General features: G+C 60.1%; 2 protein-coding genes across 4 annotated transcripts; one reads left to right on the plus strand and one right to left on the minus strand.

The window, feature by feature from the left end:
• Nucleotides 1-320: 320 nt before the first annotated feature.
• On the plus strand, nt 321-10,293 carry LOC121167120 (F-actin-monooxygenase MICAL1-like). 2 transcript variants are annotated; one of them, XM_040996502.1, is made up of 25 exons: nt 321-518; nt 2,084-2,400; nt 2,498-2,705; nt 2,839-2,943; nt 3,234-3,338; nt 3,447-3,602; nt 4,167-4,267; nt 4,736-4,993; nt 5,188-5,303; nt 5,510-5,636; nt 5,743-5,821; nt 6,243-6,390; nt 6,663-6,853; nt 6,959-7,047; nt 7,193-7,234; nt 7,387-7,473; nt 7,605-7,761; nt 7,977-8,053; nt 8,336-8,600; nt 8,742-8,839; nt 9,047-9,160; nt 9,288-9,381; nt 9,614-9,713; nt 9,806-9,879; nt 10,043-10,293. In XM_040996502.1, exons 2-25 carry the CDS (start codon nt 2,143-2,145, stop codon nt 10,189-10,191), a joined length of 3,198 nt encoding a protein of 1,065 aa, XP_040852436.1. In that variant the 5' UTR covers nt 321-518; nt 2,084-2,142; the 3' UTR covers nt 10,192-10,293. The 2 variants fall into 2 exon arrangements, with proteins under 2 accessions (XP_040852436.1, XP_040852435.1); XM_040996501.1 differs by having other exon boundaries at nt 2,102-2,400.
• Nucleotides 10,294-10,420: 127 nt separating this feature from the next.
• LOC121167121 (sphingomyelin phosphodiesterase 2-like) lies at nt 10,421-13,686 on the minus strand. Of its 2 annotated transcripts, XM_040996504.1 has the most exons (10): nt 13,459-13,682; nt 13,171-13,267; nt 12,994-13,070; nt 12,593-12,686; nt 12,409-12,498; nt 11,687-11,769; nt 11,437-11,569; nt 11,248-11,352; nt 10,912-11,065; nt 10,421-10,823 (listed from the first exon to the last, which is right to left on the minus strand). In XM_040996504.1, the coding sequence occupies exons 1-10, from the start codon at nt 13,506-13,508 to the stop codon at nt 10,435-10,437; spliced, it is 1,272 nt and encodes a 423-aa protein (XP_040852438.1). In that variant the 5' UTR covers nt 13,509-13,682; the 3' UTR covers nt 10,421-10,434. The 2 variants fall into 2 exon arrangements, with proteins under 2 accessions (XP_040852438.1, XP_040852437.1); XM_040996503.1 differs by having other exon boundaries at nt 11,437-11,769; nt 13,459-13,686.
• Nucleotides 13,687-14,349: the final 663 nt, after the last annotated feature.

The raw sequence follows: 14,349 nt of genomic DNA on the forward strand, positions 1-14,349 counted from the left end.
GGCGTCTCCAAACTTCTGGAGGCCAGGAACGCCCTCTCCGCTCGCCAGGGAGAATCGAGGCAGGGGTCCTCCCTCCCGTCTCCTAAAATGCATGAGAGCGCCACGAGGCACCCCGAATGGCGGGGAGCTGGAGGTGTTCCTAGATCCTCCCAGGCGTCTGACCCACTCGGAGGCCCCGAAGCGGAACCGGGTGTCTTGCAGGGCCCCGCCCTTGGGCGCCACCCGGCAAGGAGTGGGCGGGTCCCGGGGCCGTCCCGAGCTGGGGTACTTGGGGAGATAATCAGATGCTAAGGAGGTGCGAGTCTACCCTTCCGGGGCGCAGCGCTCCCCCACACTCCCGCGCCACCCTGGGCCGGGCGCGCCCCGCATCCCAGCTAAACCCGGCGTGTCTCCGGCATTGCCTCCGCCCCTGGTCCCGCTCCACTCCTCTTCCTCCACTCCTCCTCCTCCGCCCTCCCACCGCCCTCCTGGGCTGGTTCGCCTGCAGGAAGCGGCCCCTCCCGGTCTCGAGCCGCAGGGTAAGTCACCCTGTAGCGACCGGTGCGGGCCGAGCTGTGTTGGAGTAGGGGGGTGGTGGTGGCGCCTCCGGGGAACTGCGGCCCCGGACGCCGCGGGCCGGTTCTGCCCTGCCCTGCCTTGCTGGCTCTCCCCGACCCAGCCGCCCAGTGGTGCAGCTGTACATCCTCCGTGACCACGGCCGCGCCTCTCCACCCATCCTCTGTCCGGCCCTTCCAGGCTGGGTCTCCCCTTCCCTTCCCTTCCCTCCTCCTCGGAGAAGGACTTTCCCTTTCCACCCCGACCCTCACCCCAAGAGGGGCATTTGTCTGTCCAAGCTTTAGCCTCCTGCCGCTACTGCAGCTGCCTGAAAACACGGAGGGCAGCGAGTAGGGGACGGGGTGGGGTTTGGGGGACTGCTTGTGGGAGGTGTGCAGAGAGGACTCCTTTCGCACCAACTTGCCCCCATCCCCTGTTGTCTCCTGAACTCCCTCGTGGACAGCTGCTCTGCACGCCGCGCCCTGCCTGGCCTCCGTGTGGGAAAGTTCTCCCAACAACCTTCAAGTTGCGTGGGGGCCGGAGCGAAGGGACAAAGCAGGCCTTGTCCGCTCGGGGAGATGCCTGGGAGAGCATTCCGGGGTATCCAAGGGAAGGAGGGGAGAGGGAGGCGGGCTGGCAGTTGCGGTGGTAGAAACCTGGGAGGGGCAAACCTCGCCGGGTTGTCTGGCCAGGGTCCCCCCTTTTACTCTCTCTTTCTCTCTCTCTTCACACACACACACACACACACACACACACACACACACACACACACACACACACACATCATGCAGGAGTCCCGCCCTCTTCCCCCTCCCCTCCCCGAGCAGCCAGATCAGGGGGAAGTGCTTCTGGGCCACAGTGAGTCAGAAATAGATTTGGGGGCCATCTCAGTCAGTCACAACATTCTCAGGCTCCTGTTGGTGTCAGGAAGTGGAACTGAGGCAGGCAGAAGTTCAGCGCTCCTCCCCCCAACCCCCATCCCCTATTGGGAGGCAAACAGACTGCTGAGCAGGAGGACAGAACCCCTAATGCCAGCGTGGTGGAGGAAAAGGATGTGTGTGTGTGTGTGTGTGAGAGAGAGAGAGAGAGAGAGAGACCAAGTGCTATGTGCCCAGCAGCCAGGGCCGCTGGTTTTAAGGGGGCTGCAGAGCCAGGGACACCACCTGTTTTGGCAGCTGTGGTACCCCTCCCCCACACCCAGCCAGTAGGGCCCTGGGGAAGGCAGGTCAAGAATCCCTGCCTCCCAGGGGTTGCAGGGGTCCTGCACAGCGCTGAGATCCCTGAACCAGCAGGCTGAGCTGGAGGCTCCCACAGCTTCCCATGTGGCCCTGTGTTCCCCAGGATCTGCTGAAGCCGCATCTCCAGATTTGGCAGATTTCACTTGGAATGGATGGGGGGTAGCAGCTGTCCTTGGCTGGCTGGAGCAAATCCCAGTCAGGGCAGTGGGCTGGGAAGGTGGAGCTAAGCCAGTTGAGGGCGGGCCTCCTCCCTCTTCTCACCTCCCTCTGGTCTCCAGCATTCTTTTCTCTTCCTGCCTTTTTGTCTCCAGCGGCTGCAGGCCTCTCAGCTCAACCTAAACTCCCTCTTCCTTGGGAACACAAGAGGGACATGGCTTCACCCACCTCCAGCAACCCAGCACACGCCCACTTCGAGAGCTTCCTGCAGGCCCAGCAGTGCCGGGATGTTCTGACCAGCTTCCAGGGGCTATGTGAGGCCCTGGGGCTACAGCCTGGCGGAGGGCTATCCCAGTACCACAAGATCAAGGCCCAACTCAACTACTGGAGTGCCAAGTCGCTGTGGGCCAAGCTGGACAAGCGAGCGAGTCACTCTGTCTACCAGCAGGGCCGGGCCTGCCTCAACATCAAGGTGGACATGTGGAGTGGGGCAGGGGGCACAAAGGGCAGGGGAGGAGAAGAGGGAGGGGGGCATGCCACACCTGCCTTCTGCCTGTGTGTGTTCGCAGTGCCTGGTGGTGGGTGCTGGACCTTGCGGGCTGCGGGCAGCTGTGGAGCTGGCCATGCTGGGGGCACGTGTGGTGCTGGTGGAAAAGCGCACCAAGTTCTCGCGTCACAATGTGCTCCACCTCTGGCCCTTCACCATCCATGACCTTCGGGCGCTCGGCGCCAAGAAGTTCTACGGGCGTTTCTGCACTGGCACCCTGGACCACATCAGTGAGCACCCCTTGCTGACCTGGGAGGACGGGTGCCCCTGGGCCTGGAGGCAGCCAGCTGGGGTCCATGTTGAGGTGGGGGAAGCTGGAACTAAGCTCTGGGGTCCCTGCGCCTAACATCCTCTTTCTTCCAGGCATCCGACAGCTGCAGCTGCTTCTGCTGAAGGTGGCATTGCTGCTAGGGGTAGAAGTTCACTGGGGGGTCACTTTCACTGGCCTCCAGCCCCCGCCTAGAAAGGGTAAGGACACTGTGTTTCTGGGAGCCCCTGTCTACCCAGGAGGCCTTGGCTAGTGGGTGATCAAGGGCAGAGTTGGGAGGCAACTGAGCAAACCCACTCAGAGCAAGCACAGACTGGAACTAGCATTTCCATTCTCCACCTTCTGTGGCCGCTGAGAAGGTGTAATCTGATAGCGCATCACTGCTTTCTAAGCACAGAACACTTGTCCCCTTAAGTTATTTTGCTGGTCTTGGGGGCGTGGGGTCCCTCTGAATTATCTTCCTTGAGCCCTTCCTACTCTTGTGCTCTAGGGTGTGGCTGGCGGGCCCAGCTCCAGCCCAGTGTCCCAGCCCAGCTCGCCAACTATGAGTTTGACGTTTTAATCTCGGCTGCAGGAGGTAAATTCGTCCCTGAAGGTGAGTGTGAGCCCTTTTCTAAAGGGGGGTCATCATCTAGGGCTTCCCTTGGGCCTCTTGAAGTCACTGATAACCCACTTCCACTCACCCACCCCGCCACACTGCCAGGTTTCACGGTCCGAGAAATGCGTGGCAAACTGGCCATTGGCATCACGGCCAACTTTGTGAATGGACGTACTGTAGAGGAGACGCAGGTGCCTGAGATCAGCGGCGTGGCCAGAATCTACAATCAGAGCTTCTTCCAGAGCCTGCTCAAAGCCACAGGTCAGGAGCTCCCTGTCCCTGGCTTTCCCTTCCCCTTCCCTTCTGGCCATGGGCAGCCAGACTCTTGCCTCTCCCACCACCTGTTCTCAATGCAAGGAATTCCACCCTTTTCCATCTTGATGTTGCTGACATCCTTCAGGGATTAAGCAGACATTGCCCCATTTGGCCACCTAGCAAAGGGACAACAACAAAATACCCAAAAGCATCACCATCTCTCACAACTTGCATGGGAATTTTACTTTGTGGTCCCTTTTTGTGAAAAATATGATGAAAATTTAAAATGGAAACGGCATTTTAAGAAGATGCCCTTTGTTTACCTTGGCTTCCTGCTTCCATGGGCCACCATGGGGCAGGCCTGCCAGCTGCCACCCTACCCAGGCTTTCTTCTTTGCTCCAAGCCATCAAATATCCTAAGGCCTGATGCTTTTTGCTGCCACGGGACTCTGCATCCTTACTGTGTGAGCCTAGCCCTCAGAGGTCAGGACAGGATTGGGTGTTGGATAAGACGGTGGCTGCATCGCCAGATGGAGACCCAGTGCCTGCCCCCTGGTTCTGTCTACATAGGCATTGATCTGGAGAACATCGTGTACTACAAGGATGACACCCACTACTTTGTGATGACAGCCAAGAAGCAGTGCTTGCTGCGGCTAGGTGTGCTGCGCCAGGTGGGGGCTACAGGCAGGGAGGGCCTGGGTGGTGGGCCCTGGGAGGTGCAGGCTGGTCCTGGACAAGTCCACCTCTGGTGGGTGTGGAAGGACCCCATCCTTTCCTGTCTATCCCGGCATGAACTCCCCTCTGCATAAGCTCTTCTCCCCTGATGCCATGAGCCTGCACACCACACACAGTATTACAGTTGGGAGTTCCCATGCAAGTCAGGAATTCTGTGTTTCTTGCTGGCTCCTTCCCGGTACCTCTGGGGTACCTAGGAGCTAGCAAGCACACAGTAGTGTGTTTGCTAAATGCAGGGACTAGATGAGTGTGACGGCAGTTGTGACTGGTCAGCAGTTATGCTGCATTCATTCTCATATGATTGCCCTGGGTAATGGTATGTGTACCTGCTGCACCTTACCAGGCTTGGCCAGGTCGACTGTGTTCTTGGTGGTCTCAGGGGCTCTGATCTGTTGGCTCTGTAGGACTGGCCAGAGACCGATCGTCTGCTGAGCAGTGCCAATATAGTGCCCGAGGCTCTGCAGCGCTTTGCCCGGGCAGCTGCTGACTTCGCCACCCATGGCAAGCTCGGGAAGCTGGAGTTTGCCCAGGATGCTCATGGACAGCCTGATGTCTCTGCCTTCGACTTCACGAGCATGATGCGTGCGGAGAGTTCTGCTCGGGTGCAGGAGAAGCATGGCGCCCGCCTGCTGCTGGGGCTGGTGGGGGACTGCCTTGTGGAGGTGAGGGCTCCACAGAGTGTGCTGCCATGGGAAGAAGAGAAGGCAGAAGAACCTTACTTGTTGGATGGGGGAGGGGCATTGACTACTGCTTGGTGGTAACTAGTGTGGAGTGGGTTGGGAGTTGGGGAATATCTGGGTTTGAGATTCTCTGACTGCATTCTCACTGAGCTGTTTCTCTTCCTCTAACCATGGAGCCTTTCTGGCCCCTGGGCACTGGAGTGGCCCGGGGCTTCTTGGCAGCATTGGATGCAGCCTGGATGGTGAAGCGGTGGGCAGAAGGCGCTGGACCCCTAGAGGTGCTAGCAGAGCGGTGAGGCCTGAGTTGAGGGATGGTGTTAAGGGATGGAGGGATGAAGGGGACCGGTGATGAGGGTCAGAAAGCGGCCAGGAGGGCTGAGTGAATAGCTGGGGCATGGGCAAGGGGAATGCAAGGCAGATTGGGCAGTGGGAGGTGGGGGTTGGCTGCTGACAGGGGCCTTCCCAATGTGTCTTTGCCCCCACCCCCTCACCCCTCAGTGAGAGCTTATACCAGCTCCTGTCTCAGACGTCCCCAGACAACATGCACCGCAACGTGGCTCAGTATGGACTCGACCCAGCCAGCCGCTACCCCAACCTGAACCTCCAGGCTGTGACCCCCAATCAGGTGAGACCCTTCTGCCAACCCCCATCCCCCTGTCAACACCCCGCTCCCGGGCAGACCCCTTCCCCTGGCTTCAGCTCACCTGGAGCTCTGGTATGGGCTGCCTTAGGTCCGAGACCTGTACGATGTGGCGGCCAAGGAGCCTGTGCAGAGGAGTGACAAGATAGACACGGGGAAGACCAGTCTTGGTGAGCAGACCTCCCTCCAGGGGGACACAGGGTAGAGGCTGGGCAGGGGGCGGGAACACTGCTTGGATAAGAGCCTCTAGGGTGGGGGTGGGAACTGCATCACAGAGTAGCCACTACAGGTGCACCTCCAACCTGGGCTGTTTTGCCAGCCCAACTCTACTTTCCTTAGAGCCCCAGCCTTCCTTCTGCTCTAGATGGTGCACTATTAGCCATTTCCTTTGTCACTCCTGGACATTAAATGAGAATGGGGGAGAAGGAAATGTTACTGACGGTGGTGCCCCCGGGAGGGGAGTGTGTGTGCCTGACTCCACCTCTCATGCAGGATTCCCCTCCTTCCCTCGCTGCTCTGTCTCTAATCAACTGGGCTGTGAGCCAGTGGGCAACAGAGACAACCTTGGGCAAGCCCAGCCTTTTCTTCCAGGGGCAGCTGGCACCCAGGAGGAGCTGCTACGCTGGTGCCAGGAGCAGACGGCTGGATACCCGGGAGTCCGTGTCACAGACCTATCTTCTTCCTGGGCAGATGGGTTGGCTCTGTGTGCCCTGGTGCACCGTCTGCGGCCTGACTTACTGTGAGCCGGGGTGGGGCCCATGAGGTGGGGATAAGAAGGGGAGGTCCCTGGCAGGCCTCAGTAAGGGGTTTACTGGGAGGAGTTAGTATGCCCCGTTGAGTCCCAGCTCCATGTTTTTGTTCCAGTCATTTAGCCACCCTAGAGACAGTGTCCCTGCCTGCACACCCACACCCTTTGAGAATCACATGCAGAGAACAGCCACCCTCACCTCCCCTGGCTCTCCCCTCCTGGTTCTTCTCATCTCTCATTGGCTCCTTTCCCACACTACACAGGGAACCCTCGGACCTGCAGGGCCTGGGGGCTCTGGAGGCAGCTACCTGGGCGCTGAGGGTGGCAGAGCATGAGCTGGGCATCGCGCCCGTGCTGTCGGCTCAGGCGGTGGTGGCAGGGAGTGACCCGCTGGGCCTCATTGCCTACCTCAGCCACTTCCACAGTGCCTTCAAGAGCATGCCCCCCAGACCAGGTGAACTGGAGGGCAGGTGTTGGGAGGTGGAAGTGGAGAGGTGTCCAGGGGGCATGGAGCCATCGCCCCTTCTGCCCTGACCCCCTGCCCTAACTCTCTTTGCAGGCCTGACCAGTCAGATCTCCCCAGGGACTCCCAATGCTGTTCTATTCCTTGGCAAGCTCCAGAGGACGCTGCAGCGCACCCGGGCTAAGGTAGAGGAGAGTGGGTAGGGTTGGGTGCCCAGTGGAGGTGCCTGGGGTGGCTGGAGCAGGCTATTCACAAGGAGCCTGTGTGTGTGTGTGGGGGGGCACTGGAAGCTTAAAGTTGCATGCTCAGGTTTGCACAACCTTGTTGCAGGAAAATGGGGAGGAAGCTGGTGGCAAGAAGCCTCGCCTGGAGGTAAAAGCTGTCCCAAATGACCCACCCCCTGCTCCCCTGTTGGCCCCCTCAGCCTATCTCCTCACCTGACTCTACTCCCTTCCCACCTTTCTGTGCATTTGCACCTGACCACTCTTCTTCTGCCCTCCTGGCCTGACCATCTATCTCCACAGGCAGAGGCTGAGACTCCAAAGACAGAGGAAGCACCTGCCCCAGAACCCATAGTACCCCAGCCACCCCCATCCCATCAGCCGGAGGAGGTGAGAGCCCGGGCCCCTGTCTGCAGGCCAAGGGCCAGGGTTGTTGGGGGATGGATGCTTCAGGGGAAGGAGGAACTTGGCAACTGCCTGAAGCCCTCACTGATCATGTCCTGGGGGTGGGGGCTCTGCAGGCTGGTGCCGGGGACTTGTGTGCGCTTTGTGGAGAACGCCTCTATGTCCTGGAGCGCCTCTGTGCTGACGGCCGCTTCTTCCACCGAAGCTGCTTCCGCTGCCACACCTGTGAAGCCACACTGTGGCCGGGCAGCTACGGGCAGCACCCTGGAGACAGTAAGTGGGTTGGAGACCTCCAGGACATGAAGGAGGGGGAGAATGTGCTGGCCTCCAGACAGCACTTTTCTTCCCCTGAACTCAGGGACTTCCATGTCCCCTGGGGGGCCTTCAGATGGTCACCTGCATACCCCACTGTCCCTGAGAAACCCTGGAATGTCTGGGCACTAGGCTGCCCCTACATGATACCTTTACATCCTCTCCATCTTCCCCAGAACATTTCTACTGCCTCCAGCACCTGCCCCAGCCAGACCACAAAGAGGACATCAGAGATGGGGCCTCGGAGAATCCGGTAAAGACAGAGTGTGTGTGTGTGTACGCCTCTGTGGTGCTGGTGGGTAGGGAGCTGCAGGAGAGGAAAAAGGTGTCCGGCCCCACACACATTGCTGGGGGTAGCTGTGTGCTGCAGGTGCAGAGCAAAAGATGTTTTGCTTTACTTATTGCAGTATCCCAAGCATCTAGAACCTTGCCTTTTTAGTCAGTGGGGGTAAATGATTGACTACCAGGGCCCATAGGTGCTCCAAGCATGGCAGGCAAGGAGCCATGAGCCAGAGCACATGGTGGCTTTTTTCAGGAACTCCCTACAGGTGATGACAGCACGCCATCAGGCCCCTTGGCTCCCACAGACCCACAGGAGGGAGCCAATCCCCTCCCAAGGCCCACCCGTCGGTTGATCCGCCTCTCCAGCCCTGAACGCCAGCGCCTGTCCTGCCTTAACATCACCCCTGATGTGGAAATGGAGGCTCCACCCAAGCCGCCACGGAGCTGTGCTGCCTTGGCCCGCCAGGCCCTGGAGGGCAGCTTTATGGGGTGGGGTGTGCCCGCCCAGAGACCTCAAGGTAACTGCTCTCCCCACCAACCTGCTGCTGACCCAGAGTGGGGGAGGGGATGGGAACATGGGGATTCCCACAAGGGATTCTGGGGAATCGAAAGTGGGGGTCACGGGGATCCCAAGTCACATCTGCCGCTCATCTGCTCAGATCTGGTGACCTTGGAGAAGGAGGAAGAGAGTATATCATCCAGTGAAGAGGAAGAGGAAGAAGATGATGGTGTGCCAGTTGACTTGGAGCTGGAGCAGGTGAGTGGGAGGAACCAGCCACCTGTTGGGCTCAAGCCGACATGACACATCCACAAAATGCTTCCCACCCCAGACCTCAGGAAAACCCCATACTGTGTGCCATCCCCTAGGCCCCTGGGGACTCTCACCTGGCTGCCCCCTTCTCTGCCAGGACTTTCTTGCTGTCTCCTCTTTCAAGCAGACCTTCCCCCACTCCTCCTCCCACAGGCCTTGATGACTTTGGCGAAAAATTCAGGCACCATGGCCAAGTACCCGACGTGGCGCCGGACTCTGCTGCGCCGAGCTAAGGAGGAGGAGATGAAGAGGTTCCGCAAGGCTCAGGTGAAGTGTGGAGGTCCCAGGAGTACTAATGGGGGGAGGGGAGGGGGAGGTAAGAGCCCTGAGCTGCTTAGGTGCTCCTGTTCCGGAGCAATCTGGATGCCTGAGCCTCCCGTTTTGCACTCCTCAGGCTGTCCAGCGGCGACTCAACGAGATCGAGGCTTCTCTGAGGGAGCTGGAGGCCGAGGGTGTGCAGCTGGAGCTCGCCCTCAGAAGCCAGGGCAGTGAGTGCAGGTTCAGAGGGGAGGGAAAAGCTGGGATGGCTCTCTGCTTGTGGCAGGGTTCAGTCCTTGGCCATCCCTTAAGCCACCAGGCTATGGGGCCCAGCCACCCAGCTCTAACACTTGTAATCAGTGGTGCCTTTCTTTCAGTCCTGTCATCCCTAGGACTGACCCCAACCCCTTCTGACCTTGGCCAGAGGTGTCCTAACCACTGTCTCCCTTCTTTCCTTCTCAGGCACCCCAGAACAGCAAAAGAAACTATGGTTGGAGCAGCTGCTACAGCTCGTTCAGAAGAAAAACAGCCTAGTGGCTGAGGAGGCCGAGCTCATGATCACGTGCGGAGTGGGGCGTGCTGGGGGATGGTGTGTAGAGTTGGGGAGCCTTTGGGTAACCCGGACAGCTGCACCCTAACTCCTGACCTCCACAGGGTGCAGGAGCTGAACCTGGAGGAGAAGCAGTGGCAGCTGGACCAGGAGCTACGAGGCTACATGAACCTGGAAGGTGAGCAGGTGTGATGGGAGCTGGGCTGGTGCTGATCAAGCCACAGGTCCTCAGCACTGTGGGCTTCTGATGTGGCTCAGGAGGCAGCTGGGGAATGCACCCTTCAGTCGGCCTTCCCTAGGGGTGCCTCGCCTGCCTACCCAGTTGGTATCTCTCTCTTCAGAAAGCCTCAAGACAGCTGCTGACCGACAGGCTGAGGACCGGGTCCTGAAGAAGCTGGTGGATGTGGTGAACCAACGAGATGCCCTCATCCGCTTCCAGGAGGAGTGCAGGCTCAGCGAGCTGGCCTTTAGGCCAGAGACCCAGGGCTAGACGAGGAGGCTTCCCAGCAGATACAGTGACACACTCATCCGTTCAACTGGACTGCCTAGGGGAGGGCTTCACTGTTGACAATAAAAAACGCTTCTGCCACCAACAGGCCTTGGCATGCTCGCAGGAGGGATGGAAGACGCACAGGAGCCTGAAGGTGTGCCCTGTGTGAAGCGGGCCGAGCTTTTGGCTCCCATGGGCCCGTCTGCCAAGGAAGAAGGTGATGAGCCTCTCAATTGTTCAACTTTATTGCTCTTTCAGTCCTTCCCCCTCCCGTAGCCCCTGGAGTGGAGCTGCCTCACGCTCTTGGTCCGGCTCCTGGGCCTCTTTTGCCTGTCCCAGCACGTGCTGGAGCTCAGCCTGGGCCCTACATAAGCCTTTGGCCTCCTGGATGTGGAAGAGGTAGACAACTCCTGCCCCCAGCACCAGTCCTACATTGGGGGTCCATAGCAGTATGGCCACTTCTTTAGCCCCTTCTCTGGCTGCCAGTGCACACAGCAACGCCAGGAGAAGCAGCCCCAGACCAATCACATAGCTAGCAAAGGTGGCCCACCAGCGAGCCTGGGCCATTCCCTGCCCCAGCTCGCTCCACGCCTCCCTTAACACACCGGTCAGCGGAGACTTCTCTCCTGGTCCTGGAATGAGAGGGACAGAGGTCAGGGCAGAGGGTCTGTCTGGAGGTGAGGAAGGAGCAATGGGAGAGCGGGGCAGGGTGGTACACACCAGAGGTGGGGCTGGGATCTTGCTGTGGAGGGCTGTGCCTCACACACAGAGTGGCCATCAGGGCCTCATGATCGGAGAGAGGGCCGCCGTGGTTCGGGTCATGGCCCGTGGTGGTTTTGAAAGTCTTGCAGGAGATGCAGAGTCCGGAAACAGCCTAGGGCAAGTCAAGGGCACAGAGAGGCTTCTGTGGCAGGTTCTCTTCTTTCAGGAGAACCTGCTCCCAGTCCTCCCATTCTCCACCTATCCTATCCATGGTCCAGCGCCAGCTGAGGCCCATCACAGGGGATAGATGAAGAGGCCAGTAGGGTTAGGATGTCTTGGGCATGGGAGCCTGACCTTGTAGAGCACGTAATCGATGCGAATGCCACAGGGAAACAGCTCCAGGTCCTGCTGGCTGACATAGCAGTTCCCAGGTACCATGGTACAGCCATCTTCAGCACCCTAAAGGGCACGAACGGCTCAGACTAAGATAGGCAAGGAAAGAGGGAAAAGGGCTGGGGCATAGGCAGGAAGATGGGCTCTCACCTGGAAGTCCTGGGCCTCAAGGTAGGCATCGCATAGCCCCGTCCACTCCTTCAGCAGGCGGCAGCCCAGGTCTTTGGGGTGCATGTTGAGGTCTCCACACAACAAGACCACGTCTGCCTTCTTGGACGTGTGGCTGGGGGAGGAAGGCATTCTTCCCTCACCGTTTTTGCCCTGTTTAAGTGGGGTCCCAACATTCCTTGTGGCCCCTGGCCCCCCATCCCACTTCCCCTGTAAGCCCAGGCTCACACACTGGATGAAATGGGCCAGTTCCCAGGCTTGGGCCACGCGATGTGCTAGGTAGATGTCCCTCTGGCGACTGTACTCGGCATGGAGCTGAGTGAGAAAGGAGAGGACCCCAGGTAAGCTGGGGGGCCTGCGATCGGACGTGCTGTGGAAGGGTGAACTCTGCCCGCTGCTATCCTAAGAAGTCCTATGCTACCACCTCAAAGACTCTGCCAGCTACTCGAAACTGCCAAGCTTCTGAACAACTCCCAGAACCCACGGCAGATGGCAAAGTGGCACATTTCTGCCAGGCCAAGCAGAACTGCTGGTGGAATTCTGTTCACTGTGGTTTCTTTATAGAGACATCAAAGGACAAAACTACGCCAGACACTGTAAACCATGAAATGAACAAGACTACACCAGGCACAACAACAGCATCAAAGAAGTGACCAAGAGGCCCCAGCGTTTCTGAAGACTTTGCTATTCTGAATTCTGAACAAGATTGCTCGATGTGTCCTTTCTAGAATCAAAATTTGCTGTTGAACAGTTTTGTGGGGCATGCCCTCCATTTCCTGTCAATTCTGTGTGAGAGTCCATCCTAACAAACTCTGTGTAGGGGGCTTGCACGCATGCCTCATTCATTCTAGCGTCACCTAAAAGCATGAAGACATGAACCCTCACTGTCGGTTGGCACCTAGTGGCGAACCGCCTCTCCCGCCCGCGGCGCTGCCGGCCTCCCCACTCACTCACGTGGGTCACATAGGCGTTGACCACCAGTCCGTTCAGATGCAGCACCAGCAAGCCCACGGCCTTGCCACAGAACCAGTCTCCATGATGGATCTGCAGGGGAGGGTGAGGCAGCGGGAGCTCAGGGTCACATTGCCCCGCTGCAGCCGGGGCAGGAGGTGGAAGAGGTGGAGAAGGCCTTGCTTACCATATACGGGTAGCCATTGAGCGTGTAGACGTGCTGCGTGAGTTCCTGGATTGGGTGTTTGGAGAAGACACAGAGGCCACTGCCAATGATGCCGCTGAAAGCCAAGTCCTGCTTAATAACCAGAAAAGTAGGCAGGGAAACACCCGGCCCTTCACCTGCCTGGTCTGACCAGCCCCTTTTTTGTTTTTCTGCCTCTCTCTACTTCTGGGACTAGCCCCACCGGCCAACAAAAGTTCAAGGCAACAACAGTTGCAGGAGGATTGACCCGGACAGATGGGAGATAATAAGCCTGAGATAGGCAGAAGTGATAAGATCTTCCCAGGTCACCCTCTGAATGAAGATGAAGAGGCCAGGAGTTCGCTGGCAGGTGCAGGAACGGCTGGCACGGCCAAGTGCCTCACCTCCGGAAGTAGTGTGCGGCTGGGTAGGTAGGCGACAGCTTCTGTTTCAGGTACTGGAAGTCGTACTCGCTCCACACCTGAAGAAAGGGTTATGAGGATGGCAGCCTGGCGCCTCCCGCCCTGCTCGCCCGTCCTCCCTCCCGGGGGTAGCCGAGTCCCGCACCCCAGCCTGCACACCTCCTGCAGCAGGGCCAGGTCGAAGCTCTCCATGTTGAGAAAGTCCCCGAGGCGCGTCAGCCGCTCGGCCCGGTGCTTGCTCAGGTAAGGAATGCCCCTGAGGAAGAGAAGGGGCCAGGCAGGGGAGAGACGTGGTTGCTGGCACCCGGGAGCGACGCTCTCCGGTCGGGTCCGATGGAGTCGCGGCCCCGGAGCGGCAAGAAAGCCTCGCTGTTTCCCTTCCCGGGCCGCAGCGTGGGTGCGGGTGGAAAGTGGGGTCCCCACCTGCCCTCGGAGGGGCACACGCACCAGTAGTTGAGGTTAAAGACCCTCAGTCGTAGCGAGAAGTTGGGCTTCATGGCGGAGATGCTCCGACGCCGGCCGGCCGGCTCCGGCTCCCGGCGACTCCGCGGCGGGGGCGGGCGGGCCGCGCCTTCTTACCCGGCGGCGCGCACAAGGGTGGGCGGCCCCCCACGACCCAAGCGGCGCCCGCGGCCGCCCGGCTCCCGCGTTGCCCGGACGACCGGCGCGCTGACCCAGATCGCGCGGCCCGCCACCCCGGAAGGCCACTCGGTTGCGACAGCTGGGCGCGCACCGGCCGGCGACGGCGCTGTGGGCCGGGCGGAGGCGGGGTGGCGTTCCCGAGTGGGCGCCCCGGGCGGGCGGGCGGGCAGGCAGGCGGGCGCGCGTCGGCTCGCTCCGGGTCCCGGAAGTTTGCCTCGGGCCCGGGCCGCACGCGCGCGCGCTCTCGCCGGCCCCCTGACTGCCTTCCTCCCACCCCCCCAGCAACAGGCGCCAAGTTGAAGGAAGGCCCCGCCTGTTCGGGGAGGAGCGCGCAGGGGGCGGGGCCGCGCGGTTGCCATAGCGACTTGTTTGTGTTGGCGCGCCCGAGTCCAGCCGGACGGCTCGAGGCGCGGCCATGGCCAGCAGGCCGCCGGGAGGGACCCGGGCTGGCGCCGGGTGCGTTTCCAAGTCGTTGCCCGCGCGGCCGCTGCAGGTGAAGGTGGTGGGGCTTTTCAAAAGTTCCAGCTTCCAGACTGCGAAAAGTACTGCTGAGGTAACCGCGAGGAACCCCTCAGGCGCTCGCGGCCGCCTCGCGCTCCCGGCTCTGGTTGGCTGGGTAGGGGGTCGGCGTTGAGGACGCGGAGGAGCAGGCAGGGGAGGGTCCCCAGCGGGCACGGCGAGTCCAGAGCGAGAGCT

The sequence above is a fragment of the Ochotona curzoniae genome, unplaced genomic scaffold (genome assembly GCF_017591425.1).
Source record: "Ochotona curzoniae isolate NIBS_2020 unplaced genomic scaffold, NIBS_Ocur_1.0 patch336, whole genome shotgun sequence".
Taxonomy (NCBI): Eukaryota; Metazoa; Chordata; class Mammalia; order Lagomorpha; family Ochotonidae; genus Ochotona; species Ochotona curzoniae.